We start from the raw sequence: 14408 nt of genomic DNA, 5'->3' as shown, positions 1-14408 counted from the left end.
CCCCGCGGGGGGTGATTTCTCACTTTCCCTCTCTCTGTCTTTCTCCATTAAGCACACATGCCTGAGGGCAAAAAAAAAAAAAACTTAAAAAAAAATGCAGCCCCAGACAACATCTGATCAATGGGTGACTGTGTTCCAATGAGATTTCTGTATCAGGTCGTCGGGAAAGTCATGACGTATTTCTCTGTTTTTCTATGCAAAAATGCATCATGACTTTCCCGACAACCCAGTACAAAAACACATGACAGCATAGTGGTTAAGGTGGCTGGATCCCACGTGGCCAACTGTGCGTTCAAGTCCCAAAACCAGTGGCTTGAAACACACTCCAGGCTGTGTGTCAAAAATCCCCAAAGGACAGAGAAATGGAGGAGTGTGATGTGACCATCCCCCATGGTGGATGCTTCTTCACTTCCCCTCAATTTTTCTCACTCTCCAGTGAACGCACACACCCTCTGGCAAAATTAAAAGAAAAACAGGAGCCGGCAGGTGGTGTGGTGGTTAAGGGTGCTGGACTCTCATGGCCAACCATGGTTCGAGTCCCAGATCTGGCAGCTTGTTTTCTCCCTTTCTCTCTCTCTCTCGTCAAATTAAAATAAGTAAATAAATAAAGTTAAATAAAATAATTCTTAAAAAAAAAAATAAAGAAACCAAAACAAGTGGTATGAGGTTCAGAAACACCTGGCCACTTGTTTGTCATATGACCCTGAGCCGGCTGCACCAATTTCTCAGAGCTTGAGTCATCTCTAAACAGGCAATAGCACCTTCCCAACAGATTCGAAGCATGAAGGGAGATATATAAAGGGCTGGCAGGACGCTGGTCACATAATGTGACTTTGGTAAATAGTAGATTTTTTTTCTTTTTGGAGGAAACAAATAAATAAACTTAAAAAGAAATGAAAAGTCTTCCCTAAAGTTTATAGGGAAGCTTTATGAAGGAATGAATGAATAATCGCTTATGAATATTCATTCATAGCTAAATGAATCTACTTTATGGGAAGAAACATTTTCATTTACCAACACTGGCTTTCAGAAACTTATTTCCGATTCTCTGGTCCATGCCGATGGCTGTTGCCACCTCCTCTACGTCAGCTCCTGTGGCTTCGCACAGGGCGCTTATGGAGTTGATGCTGCTGATTCTCTGGGCCAGGAAAGCATTGGCTGCCTTTGGGGGGGAAGAAAGGGTGATGGGGAGAGAAAGCGTGATGAGCTAAATCAGCAATTTCATACATCTGGGTTATATACCACGAGTTGATATGAAACACTAAAAGAGATATAAAAGCTCGATCGATAAGAAATATATACATATGGATGCACACACATATATACATACACACACACACATTGAACTTTCCTAGTGTACATGCGCTCAACAAATAGAAAGAGTGAGCGAGAGAGAGAAAGCACCTTCGCAGTGGGCCGTGGTCATGCCACAATCCCTTCTCCTCCATTTCCCCATCCTGTTGGAATTTGGGGTGCGCGCGCACGCACACACACACACACACACACACACATGCCAGCATGTTTTTTAAGCTGCTTGGGCTAGAATTTGAAACATGTGAGGTCCAGGTTCTGTTTTTTTGTTGTTGTTGTTTGTTTTTTAAATAATTATTCTATTAAACTTTATTTATTAATTATTTATTTATTTTAATTTGACCAGAGAGGGAAAGTGAAGGGGAGAGAGAAGAGGCAAAGTGAGAAAGCAAACCGCCAGGTCTGGGACTCGAACCACAGTCGGCCATGTGGGAATCCAGCGCCCATAACCACCACGCCACCTGTCAGCTCCGAGATCCAATTTCCTTAACCAGCAGGTTAGAGAGCTTGCCCAAGATAGATCATTGAGAAACAAGTACTAAAGGACTGGGGGTGGGCCAGCCAGGTGGCATGGGGATTAAGGCAGCTGGATTCTATACAACTGCACAGTTTGAGTCCTGGACCCTGCAGCTTGAAAAACACGCCAGGCACATGTATATGCATGCCCAAAATCCTGAGAGGAGAATGGAAGAGATGGGATAGCAGTGTGGTCATCTCCCCGGGGGTATTTTCTCACTTTCCCACTCTCTCTCCCTGTCTCTAGCTCTTGCCAGTGAATACCTGTGCCCTATAGCAAATAAAATAAATAACCAAATAGAAAGAGTGATAAAAATTATTATTTTTTCTTAAGAGAGATATTTGCTATAGGGTACATGCGCTTGCTGGAAAGAGAGAGAAAGTGAGAAATTAACCCTCATGGGGAGGGCCATCCCTTCTCCTTCATTTTCCTCTCGGGACTTTGGGCTCATATTCACATGCACTCAGCATGAGTTTCAAGCTGCCAGATCTGGGACTTGAACTGCGGTCGACTACATGAGACTCCAGCAATGTAACCACTACGCCATCTGCTGGTCTTAAAAATTAGTATTTTAATGTACCCTCCATGTTATCTCACATTTATAAAAAATTTTAGAATATTCCTAAATATTTTATACCCTGATACTTGCTTCCTCTTGTGAAAATTATTTCATAATTTGAATGTGCAAGAGTATTATATTCAAAAGCATAACCTTGCATTAGTGTTTTTAAATTATCTGTGTAGCTTATCAAGTTTAAGTGAAATGGGGGCTGGCAAGTAGCATTGTGGTTAAGGGTGATGGACTCCCACATGGTTGACCGTGGTTTGAGTCCCAGACCTGGTGGCTTGCTTTCTCACTTTCCATCTCTCTCTGTCTCTCACTCTGTCTCTCTCCGGTCAAATTGAAAAAATATATAAACAAGGACCAGCAGTTGGCATAATGGTTATATAGCTGGACTCCCATGTAACCGACCATGGTTCGAGTCCTGGACCCGGTGGCTTAAACTCACGCCGGGCGCGTGTGCGTGCGTGCCCAAGATCCCGAGAGGAGAATGGAGAAGAAGGGACTGTGTCATGGCCATCCCCCCTGGAGGGTGATTTCTCACTTTCTGTCTCTCTGTCTCTTTCTGGCGAGCGCACGTGCCCTATAGCAAAAACCTCTCAAAAAAAAAACTAAATAAAGGAAAGTTGAATGCTGTGTACGAACCAGTTTGGAAAGCTCCGAGGACCACGTATTCGTGGTGAGGATCCGTTCTCTAGGAACCCAGTGCTCGTACACAGCACACAGTGCCTGCACTGCTCTCTGGCCCTCTGGGGTCTCGTCTCCTCCAATCAGGACTCTGTCTGGGTTCTTCAGGTCCTTGATGGCTGTTCCCTCTGCCAAGAACTCAGGGTTGGACAGTACCTAGAATCCCAGCGCAAAGGAACGTTAAAGAAAGGACTAAGTTTCCGTAACTTTAAGGCATCAATATTTACATAAGAACCGGTTTCTAATGCTTTGTTTCTTTATACCTGTAAATTCAAGTTGGGTTTTGTGTTTGCATCAAATATGCGCCGAATACTTTCTGCTGCTCGCACTGGGACTGTGCTTTTCTCGGTCACAATTTTGTATCCATTGGAGTTTTGCACGATGCGTCTAGCACAAGCTTCAATGTACTTCAGATCTGCTGCCCGGCCTTTCCCCATTCCATAGGTTTTTGTTGGAGTGTTCACCTGATGAAATATATGAGACAGAAAACAGGGTAACTACGATTCAATTCAGAGATTTCAAGATAGACCCTGGGTTATCGGGGACGTTAACTACCATCAATAGCTCTATTAATTTCATGGCAATAATACATTTTATAAATATAACCGTCAGAAAAAAACGGCTTGAAGCTTATGGAGAAATCATGTGCTGATTTTCTGTTGAGAAGCTACTACGTATATACTAGATACAAAGGCAGGTTCTAAGGTCCGCCCTGGAGATATAGAGGAATGAGATGCCTTTCACTCTGAAGGAGTTCAGTCTGAAATGAAGGGTAGGTTCTCTCTTCTTTTCTTATTTACTTATATAATACATCAACATGGTCTTTAAAAATAAACTTTAAATTCCACGTTTTTATAGCTCTATTATCAACAACTTTAAAAAATATTTACAGTATGGCTCCAGCGGGTGGTGTAATAGTGACATTGCTGGACTTCCACGCAGTCAACCACACGCAGTTAACCACACGCAGTTCAAGTCTTGGACCTGGCAGCTTAAAACTCACGCCATGGGGACCAGCAGTTAGCGTATGTCGCTGGACTCCCACGTAGTCGACCGTGGTTCAAGTCCCGGACCCGGTGGGTTAAACTCACGCTGGGCGCGTGTGCGTGCATGCCCAAGATCCCAAGAGGAGAATGGAGGAGAAGGGATTGCGGCGTGACCATCCCCCCTGGGGGGGTGATTTCTCGCTTTTTATCTCTCTGTCTTTCTCTGTCTGTCTGGCGAGCACACGTATCCTATAGCAAAAACCTCTAAAAAAAACTCGCGCCATATGTATGCATGCCCAAAATCCTGAGTGGAGAATGAAGGAGAAGAAACTGCAACATGGCCATCTCCCGGGGTGTGATTTCTCGCGTTCTGTCTCTCTGTCTCTTCAGTGAGCACACACACCCTGTAGCAAAAATCTCTCTAAAAACAGAAAAAAAGGAGTATAGCATAGGGACCAGCAGATGGCATAATTGGTATGTTGCTGGATTCCCATATAGTCGTCCATGGTTTGAGTCCTGGACCTGGTGGCTTAAACTCACGCCGGGCGCATGTGCGTGCATGCCCAAGATCCCGAGAGGAGAATGGAGGAGAAGGGATTGTGGTGTGTGGCCATCCCCCCTGGGGGTGATTTCTCGCTTTCTGTCTCTCTGTCTCTGTCCTTCTAGTGAGCGCACACACCCTATAGCACAAACCTCTCACTCATAAATAATTAATAAATAAATAGAATAAAATGGCTGCCTGGGGGAGCCGTGCACTGAATGTTGGTGCAGGGATAAAACTGAAGCCCTGTAAGCCTGACCTATAGCACATGGGAAGGTTCTGAGCAGGTCCAGAGAGGAGAGCCCAACCGGAATGAGCCAGGCTGGCTGAAGCTAGGGGTGGGTTGTGATGCCCACACCCTAGTGAGGATCTACTGGGTCATCGGGAAAATTGCGACACATTTTTGCATAGAAACACAGAAAATTATGTCATGATTTTCCCAACAACCTAATATCTGTCTGCCTGTCTCCTCTCTCTCTTGCATGCATGTAGAAGAAATAAATAAAGTTAATATTAAAATGGCTTTTGGAACATAATTCATTTACACAGGCGTTGTGTATAAGTTTCCAAACTGATTCTCTTTACCTTACCTCTGCCGACCGGTGGAAATGATGAAATACATGGTTCAATATCTAGTTTCCACACGTGCTCACATGCTACCAGCATTTCCTAGTCCTAGATCTCAGATTAAAATTTTTTTCTTAGTTTATCTGTTTGATGATTTAGAATGATACATTTGTGGGGGCCAGCAGGTGGTGTGGTGGTTAGGGGTGCTAGATTTCCACACGGCTGACCACAGTTCAAGTCCTAGACGTGGTGGCTTGCTTTCTCTCTCTCTCTTCTGACCACAGTTGAAGTCCTAGACGTGGTGGCTTGCTTTCTCTCTCTCTCTTCTGACCACAGTTGAAGTCCTAGACCTGGTGGCTTGCTTTCTCTCTCTTTCTGTGTGTGTGTGTCTGTGTGTGTGTGTGTGTGTGTGTGTCTCCATCTGGTCAAATTGAAAATAACTATAATGATAAATAAAATAATTTTTTAAAAAATGATACAATTGTGGGCCTAGCAGGTGGCACAGTGGTTCAGGGGCTGGATTTCCACGTGGTTGCCAGCACTTTGAGTTTCAGAACTAGCAGCTTGAAAATCATGACAAACACAAACAAACAGATAAATAAATCAATGTTCTTAGTAAATAAATAAAATGATAAATGTGATTAGTACAGAGTTTGGTGAACTGCTGGACAAAGCAACAACCAAAACTCACCTGGAAACACTATACTAAGCCATGCTGTGGCCAATACCAATAAATTTACCATCAAAAGGACAAAGAAACTTTTATATAAGCAAAACAATAAACTTCACAGAGCAAAAGACAATACTTACAGAAATAAATACAAGATCGGCTTCTTTGATGGCATCGTCAATATTAGTAGAAAAGAACAGATTTCTTCCTCGACAGGATTCGACCACCTCTTTTAGGCCTGGCTGGAAAGAAAAATAGAGTTGTACATTCTGTTTACCAGTGACATGAGGTAAGCTAAGAATACAGAATTACATTTGTTAAAGGGGAAGTACGTTCTGATTTAAAGGTCCAAAGAAGCCCTGTATGTATGGGACCAGCAGATGGCACAATGGTAACAGCACTGGCTTCCCATGCAGTCGACCTCGGTTTGGGTCCCAGACCCAGCAGCTTAACACTCCTGCCGGGGACGTGTGCATGAGTACCCAAGATCCCGAGAAGAGAATGGAGGAGAAGGGATTATGGTGTGGCCATCCCCCCAGGGGGTGATTTCTCGCTATCTTTCTCTGTCTCTCTCTGTATTTCCGGCATGCACACACACCCTATAGCAAAAACCTCTCTAAATAAATAAATAAATCACCCCTGCGTAGAAAAGTCAAGGATCATATACCAAAGGCCATGACTACTCATTACACAATACGACGACATAAAACAGAGCTGAACTAGCCACAATCGGGGCAGCAGGACGCATTAATGCTTTGTCACTGTTTACCCTGTGCCCAGCTGTTCCCAAAGAGTTAACTATTAACTCTGAGTATCAACGCACAAATCAGAAAACCCCAGGCCCTCTGTGACTGCAAGCAAACTTCTGATTCTGCACTCTCATTATGAGTGTGCATGTTTATTCACAATAACGGGCTGGACAGCTGGTTGTGAAAGTCAGTATTTGCCCTACGCACACATAAGTAAATATACATTGTTGTAAGTGCTTCGAATACCTTTTAATACTTTCCCCACAATTAACAGAAATATATTTATATTAAGAATACAGGGAACAGCAGATGGCGTAATGGCTACATCAGTGGACTCCCATGTAGTCGACTGCGGTTTGAATCCCAGACCCGGTGGCTTCAACTCACACAGAGGTGCGTGTATGTGCATGCCCAAGATCCCGAGAGGAGAATGGAGGAGAAGGGATTGCGGCGTGGCCATCCACCCTGGGGGATGATTTCTCGCTTTCTGTCTCTCTGTCTCTCTGGTGAGCGCAAACGCCGTATAGCAAAAACTTCTCAAAAAAAAAAAAATAGATAAATAAAAACAAAAACACCCCAAGGAGTATAGTGCCACTATACAAGCATACTTGCCCTAAATAAATACATAATCAAATCAAATCTGATCAGCCATGCTCTGGGTCTAATCACCAATTGGTATGAAATACAGGATAGAGAAAAATAAGTCTAAAAGGGGTAGGGGCGGGGGGACTCAATCCGCAAAATCCAGATGGAAATTGCTACGAGATAAAATTGTTTATCAACCAAGGAACTGAAGAAAAAAAGTGAGAAACAGAGAAAGAGGAAAATAATGTACTGTGGACTTAAAAGACAAGTGATACCGATCTTTTACAATGTATGAATCTTACTTGAATCCTGACTGAAGCTAACTATGGGGGAAAGAGCATGTGTAAGAATTTCTTTTTTTTTTTAAATAAAGATGTTTGCTATAGGGCATGTACATTCACTGGAGAGACAGAGATAGAGAGAGAAAATGAGAAATCACCTTAATTACCACACCACCTGCCAGCCCAGGTTAGCTGATTTTTAACATGGTATAGAATTTTATAACAATACGATACCATAATTTCTGTGTCTACTTTACTTCTGATTACCTGGGCCCTATATCTTTTGCTGCATACACTTATGCCTTTCTGTTGGATACACACCTAGGAGTGAAACTACTGCACCAAAGGTTCTATGTATTCCAGCTTCATTAGAATCCTTCCAACAGTTTTGTAAAATGGTTACACTAATTTACATTCTCGCCAGTGGGTAACTGGAATAAAATTCCATTTACTCTATACCCTCGTCAATATTTGGTACTGTAGGTAAAATTAATTTTAACCACTCTAATGGGTATCCTTAATTTTTTGTAATTTTTTTTTATTGCCAGATGGTGTATATGCTCACCAGAAAGAGAGAGAGGGAGAAAGCACCCCCCAAGGGGGTGTAGTCACACCACAATCCCTTCTCTTCCATTTCTCCATCCTGTTGGGATCTGGGGCTTGCACACACATGGGCTTGGCATTTTTTTTAAGGTGCCATAGCCCAGGATTTAGCTCACAGTTGCCATGTAGGATCTGGCTCCCTTAAAAACAAGGCTACATGGGCTGGCAGGTGGCGTGGTGGTTAAGGCGCTGGACTCACACATGAGCGACCACGGTTTAAGTCCCAGACCTGGCGGCTTGCTTTCTCTCTCTCTGTCTCCCTCTGATCAAGTTGAATAATAATGAATAAATAAAATTAAATAAATAATTCTTTAAAAACAAACAAACAACTAAGCTACAGGGCTGGCCCAAGTGTCCTTTATTTTTTTAAGACTAGAATATAATGCTGGCAGAATTAATTACTGAATGTATGGATATATGAATAGCTTACAAGGTTCCAGGTGACTTGTAACCCTTTACTAGTATGGTAACCATACTAACATATAAAATTAGAAAAGAGAAAACGATTATCCTGCCTTTCGCTGCACTAATACAGCCACTATTCTGATATATTTCCTTCTAGTCATTTTTCATGGGCATATTTGACATAAATGTAATGTTCATGGCCATAATATTTTAGACCCAGATTTTTCTCATTGAATTTATTAGTTCGGTCATAGATTTTTTTTTAATTACTTATTTTAAATTTTATTTACTCATTCATTTTTTAAAAAACTTTGACCAGAGAGACAGAGAGAGAGAGAGAAAGTGAGAAAGCAAGCCACTAGGTCTGAGACTCAAACTGTGGTCAGCCATGTGGGAGTGTCCAGCGCCTTAACTACCATGCCACCTGCTGGCCCCCATTATAGATTTTTACATTAACAGTGCGTATAAATTATTTAACAAAGATAGGAAGAAAACAAAGAGCATAAGAACAAGGCGCTGTTTAATATGTTTACCTCGTAAATGGGAAGCGTAGGGGAATTCCACGCGTTGATTCTGGATTCATTGACATCAACGACAGTCACCTTGATTTCAGGACACATGTGGGCAATGACACTACACGTGGGTCCTCCAACATAGCCCGCACCAATGCAACAGATCTTCTTAATTTCAAACATGATTGTACTAGAAGGGAGACAGCAAGACGATCTAGTTTTACCAACAGAAAATGGAAGAAAATCACATTGCACATTTTTTTTTTGGGGGGGGGAGAGATTTTCGCTATAGGGCACGTGCACTCGCCAGACAGAGAGACATAGAGACAGAAAACGAGAAATCACCCCCCAGAGGGGATGGTCACGCTGCAATCCCTTCTCCTCCATTCTCCTCTTGGGATCTTGGGCATGCACGCATGTGCGTGAGTTTTAAGCCAATGGGTCCAGGACGCGAACCGCGGTCGACTTCATGGGAGTCCAGCGACATAGCCATTACGCTAACTGCTGGTTCCCCACATTGCACATTTGAAACGTTCTATAAACCTACTCAAAAAAAATGTTTTCAAACGGGGGAATAATTAAGAAAATGACAAAAATCTGTTACTTATATAACTACATAGATAATTTCTGACATACTGCTTTTAGAACTCCAGGTTTATGAGAAAGAAAATGTCTAGAATTGGTGTTCTGTAAAAATCAGGCATAAACACTAATGGACAAATGTTACTTTTGCTTACTGCTTACAACAGCAGGCCTCTTAAGTAAATGTAATCTCTTGCCTTGGACTCAGAAGTGACCAAGGGCAGCGTGAATGTTGCTATTTTCTTATTCCCCTAATAGACTGACTGTCACTACCCTTCTGATCATGTTATTCAACTTGCCTGCATTACTGCATTTGTTTTTCCCAAAGTAGTCTCGCCTAAGCCCATTCCAAGTGGTCTAATAGTATTCACTGTTAATCTAACATTGGGCAACCAATTAAACATTGACAGACAAATCACTGTCCGTTTGCGAGAGCTGGAAATTAATATAGATAGCTTAAGAGAACAACTGTTCAAAATGCAACCATAAAGTCATTTAAAATGTCATGCATTATTTTAGTGCATCTGTGTAACTCCTTTACCTCACAAACATTTTCTCATAAAAAGGACTTAGGAGATTGCTTTAAAATCTCTTGACAGGTGTACGTGTGTGTGTGCATACCTATGATATGTCATCTTACACACTACATGTTGTAAGTCCATGTGATAGAAGGCCTTAAGAAATTCCATTCAATTTGGTTTATAAAACAAGAGCACACATACAAATTAATTTAAATATTCCCCTGGTTCATGTGACTTAAAATCATTGACCAATAACCTGGTTTCAATAATAAGTGAAGATCTTCATGATTTCTGACAATTTTTTTTTTTTTGAGAGGTTTTTTCACTACAGGGCGCGTGCGCTCGCCAGAGAGAGAGAGACAGAGAGATAGAAAGTGAGAAATCACCCCGGGGAGGGCATGGCCACGCCGCAATCCCTTCTCCTCTCCTCTCGGGATCTTGGGCACGCACGCACACGCACCCGGCGTGAGTTTTAAGCCACCAGGTCCAGGACGTGAACCACAGTTGACTACGTGGGAGTCCAGCGACATAGCCATTACGCTAACTGCTGGTTCCCAACACCCTGACAAATATTTTGTCCAAAGTTGTATTATTCAGGCAACATTGTGTTTAATTTATTATAGTCCGCTCAATGAAACAGCTAATAGTTATATGTTACATGGTATCTAAACAATAGGAAGATAACCGATAACAGGCAGATAGCACTTTCGAACGTAAATGCTCTCGACAGCCATTGCTAGAGTAGCTCATAGAAGCGCATTTCTGCATGCGTCTAAAGGTCCTGTGTTTTCTCAGATTGCCACTCTCTGCAAATAAACAACTAATCTGGTTTATAAACCATCATTAGTGGTCATGATTAGCAGATATCAACTCATGGAGTTTGACCCCTGATGACTTTTTTAACTATAAAAAGAAACGATGTTAGAAAATCGGTAAAAATGGGCACAATTCGGAATGCTATGATTGAACTAAAGAAAGCAGGTTTGTTTTGTTTTTTTGTTTTTTTTTTTGGAGAGGTTTTTGCTATAGGGTGTGTGCGCTCGCCAGAAAGACAGACAGACAGAAAGCAAGAAATCACCCCCTAGGTGGGATGGCCATGCTGCAATCCCTTCTCCTCCATTCTCCTCTCGGAATCTTGGGTATGCCACCAGGTTGGAGACTCGAACCGCGGTCGACTATATGGGAGTCCAGTGACATAGCCATTACACCAAATGCTGGTCCCAAGAAAGCCGTTTTCTTAGCAATACACAAAGATCAGATTCTGAATCATGATAAACCTGAAGAACCACCACCCTGTAAGACCTTTCCTGGATAATTAGACATTCTTCCTCTAATTAAAACCAGAATCTCAGAGTAATTTTAGACCAGAGGTTCTTTCATGGTTACCACTTAATCCCATAACCATGACTATGAGGGCTTGTAGGACAGGTTCTGTTAACGTTTATACAATAAACATAAACGGAATGTGTACTTAATACAACCTCTGTGCTTAAGGAGTTCAGAGTTCAAGAAGGCACGCCAGGCTGCCGCTGCTGCTGTGCATTGCGGTATGCTCAGCACCTTAGAATGGTGGCCTTTCAATACATACTAATTGAATGAATAACGCTCCATAAGGGCCTCTCTTTGTGAGATGAAGACTTTTGTTCAAATAGCTTTAATTCAAAAATGTGATCACGGGGCTGGCAAGTGGCATGGTGGTTAAAGGCGGTGCACTCCCACATGGCCGCCCACGGTTCAAGTCTCGGACCTGGTGGTTTGCTTTCTCACTTCCTCTCTCTCTCTCTCTCTCTCTCTGCCTCTCTCTGATCAAACTGGAAAATAACAATGATAATAATAAAGTTAAATAAAATAATTGTTAAAAAAATTGTGATCATAATACTTTTGCAGTGACCAACCAAAATCCTATCATGCTTGCTTGCTTTCCTTCTTTTTATTTTTAAGTTACCTAAAGAAATTCAGTACATCTCCCCAGTTACTTTTGCTTTCAAAGAACTGTTTATTTAATCATTCATTTATTTTAAATTGACCAGAGAGAGAGAGAGACAGAGAGAAAGTAAGAAAGCTAGCCACCAGATCCGGGACTCAAACCATGGTCAGCCATGTGTGTGTCCAGTGCCTCAACCACCATGTCACCTGCTGGCCCCCAGTTATTTCTTAGCCACCTTGATTGCAGGCCATATTTCAGCTTGCCCTACATACAGCAGCTGAGGAAGATCAACGATGATAGGCAGACCTATATTATAGGATAGGATGTGTTCTAGGACTTTCTTTTGGGTACTTCTGCCTTGCTATTTCATATGAAGTCTAGTTTGTGGATGACAACGGAAAAATGACTAAAGTTGGATTTACCATCTCTGTGGGTCCAAATGAACTGTCAACTGGAAGTTTCAATGAAATCCTCAATAATCTTTAATATGGAGGTTGGTAACTGTGTTCATGATATACTTGGCATGACAGAGCTGTCTTCCCATGGCATTTCCTATTGCTCCTTCCACGTAGCCTCTGTCTCTCTACTGTACTGTCAGGGAAATGGGAGCGTAAACTGGATACATCAACTTCAGTATCCTTTCAGTCCTGCGCAAAAAACAAATTCTAAAAGATGCTTGACTTGAAAAATAATCTTGGGGACCAGCAGTTAGTGTAATGGCTATGTCACTGGATTCCCACGTAGTCGACCTTGGTTCGCACCCCGGAGCCGGTGCGTGCGTGCCCAAGATCCCGAGAGGAGAACGGAGGAGAAGGGATTGCGGTGTGACCATTCCCCCTGGGGGGTGATTTCTCGCTTTCTGTCTCTCTGTCTCTGTCTGTCTGGCGAGCTCCCAAGCCCTATAGCAAAAACCTCTAAAAAAAATAATAATCTTGAATGAGTAAGGAAGTGTGCGCTCTGTACGTAAAGGGTATCAAATAAAGCTGAGGAAATGGCAAGAGCTGATCAGTTGTGGATTTTGCGTTTGGGAAACTACATCGAGTAACAGGGGGCGAAATGAGATCCTTTCAACCACGTCACCACTTACCTTAAACCAGACGCTAGGTCCTAACAAGCACATCTCAGAGCAGACAGTCAGGGCTTTCATTTCCAGAACCCCCCTGAAGAAACAGACCACACCACTGTTCTCCACTTCTTAGGGGATTTGAAGAAACTCAAAGACTCACTGTGCCTTTGAGGTCAGTCCGTGGACAGCTACTTCTGTGTGTCCATGCAGGGCTCCCTACCAGTGAACCCCTCCTCTGCATGGACAAGAATTCCCAACCCTCCTCCGTTACCTTCCTACATAGAGGACGTGCAATTTTTCAAGATCGAGGCCACAGGAAGGCCTTGGCTGACACTAAGGACAGTGATTACACGGTGCCATGGTTAACAATGGATTCCAGGGCAGCCCACGCAGACACCCCGCAGGCTTAGGATTTCACCCTCAAAGGGGCTTTCTGGTTCTGGTCCTCTTTGGTTTCTGAAGAAGGGCGGCCAGAGAAAAGCAGCAGACCCTTCAGGTGAGCAAACTCCAAAGACAAAAGACTACAGCTCGGTCCAAAGGAGGACCCTAACACGAGAACCGCTTCCTCGGCGGGCGTCTGGTTTTCTGCAGCGTCGGAGAAATCTTGTTTCAAGACAGAAAGCGGATCGAGAGAGAGGAGAGGCTCGGAGACCGAGTCTTGAATAGAAAGCCCAAGCTGTCCCATCCTCCGGGCAGCAGATCCGAAATGGGATTCCCGCCCTGAGCGCAAAAGAGGAGACCAGACCGGGGTCGCGAGACCGAAAGCCCGGGGCCGAGCGCGGGGCGCGAACGCACACCCCTCCCCGCCCCGCTCCGTGCACATCCCAGGACTCCCGGAGCATCCCGACGGCGCGGCGGGCCGGGCGGGAAGGGCGCTTACCCACTAACCGCTTACCGACTCCGAACGCGGGAGCAGCACCTTCCCCGGGCCGCGCCGCCCCTCCTGCCCCCGCGCCCCGCTCCGCCTGCTCGCCCCTCGCCGCACGTCCCTCCCTCGGGCCGCCGAGCGCCGCACCCCGAGTCCCGGGCTCGAGCCCGTATTTAAAGGCTTCTGCCGGAGAAGGCGGAGGCTTCATTCCCCCGCAGCCAGGCCCTCCCGGACTCTACCCACCAGGCCCAGGGGCGGGGCGGAGCTGGCTGAGGGTCCGCCCCCTGCCGGGCCCGGCGAATCAGCGCGCGCCAGCTCACGGCCCCGCCCCCGGTCGGCGCGTGCAGCGGGGGCGCCGCGCTGGTCCGGAAACGCAGCTGGTCGCCCTGGAAGCCGCGTCGTGTCGCGCGGCGCCGGGTTCCTTCCCTGCAGCTCCATCCGGCGGGGCAGGGGCCGAGTGCGTGTCGG

The 14408-nt window shown here is 44.4% G+C and overlaps 1 protein-coding gene across 3 annotated transcripts in view; it reads right to left on the bottom strand.

Annotated features, from left to right (window-relative positions):
- UGDH (UDP-glucose 6-dehydrogenase) overlaps positions 1-14168 on the bottom strand; it is a 21937-nt gene extending 7769 nt beyond the window's left edge. Inside the window, exons 1-6 of one of the 3 annotated variants that reach the window (XM_006169238.3) lie at positions 13953-14168; positions 8998-9166; positions 5982-6083; positions 3341-3541; positions 3036-3233; positions 1015-1162 (exon numbers count right to left, since the gene is read on the bottom strand). In XM_006169238.3, coding sequence (XP_006169300.1) covers positions 1015-1162; positions 3036-3233; positions 3341-3541; positions 5982-6083; positions 8998-9159 — 811 coding nt within the window. In that variant the 5' untranslated portion in view covers positions 9160-9166; positions 13953-14168. Of the gene's footprint in view, positions 1-1014; positions 1163-3035; positions 3234-3340; positions 3542-5981; positions 6084-6508; positions 6563-8997; positions 9167-13952 lie in introns of those variants that run through there. The other 2 variants (XM_006169237.3, XM_006169239.3) reach the window with 2 other exon arrangements.
- Between the last annotated feature and the right edge of the window lie 240 nt (positions 14169-14408).

This window comes from Tupaia chinensis, unplaced genomic scaffold (genome assembly GCF_000334495.1).
Source record: "Tupaia chinensis unplaced genomic scaffold, TupChi_1.0 Scaffold146907_1, whole genome shotgun sequence".
Classification (NCBI taxonomy): Eukaryota; Metazoa; Chordata; class Mammalia; order Scandentia; family Tupaiidae; genus Tupaia; species Tupaia belangeri.
Note: the sequence above shows the minus strand (reverse complement) of the source record. Positions and strands in the feature narration are given on the sequence as shown.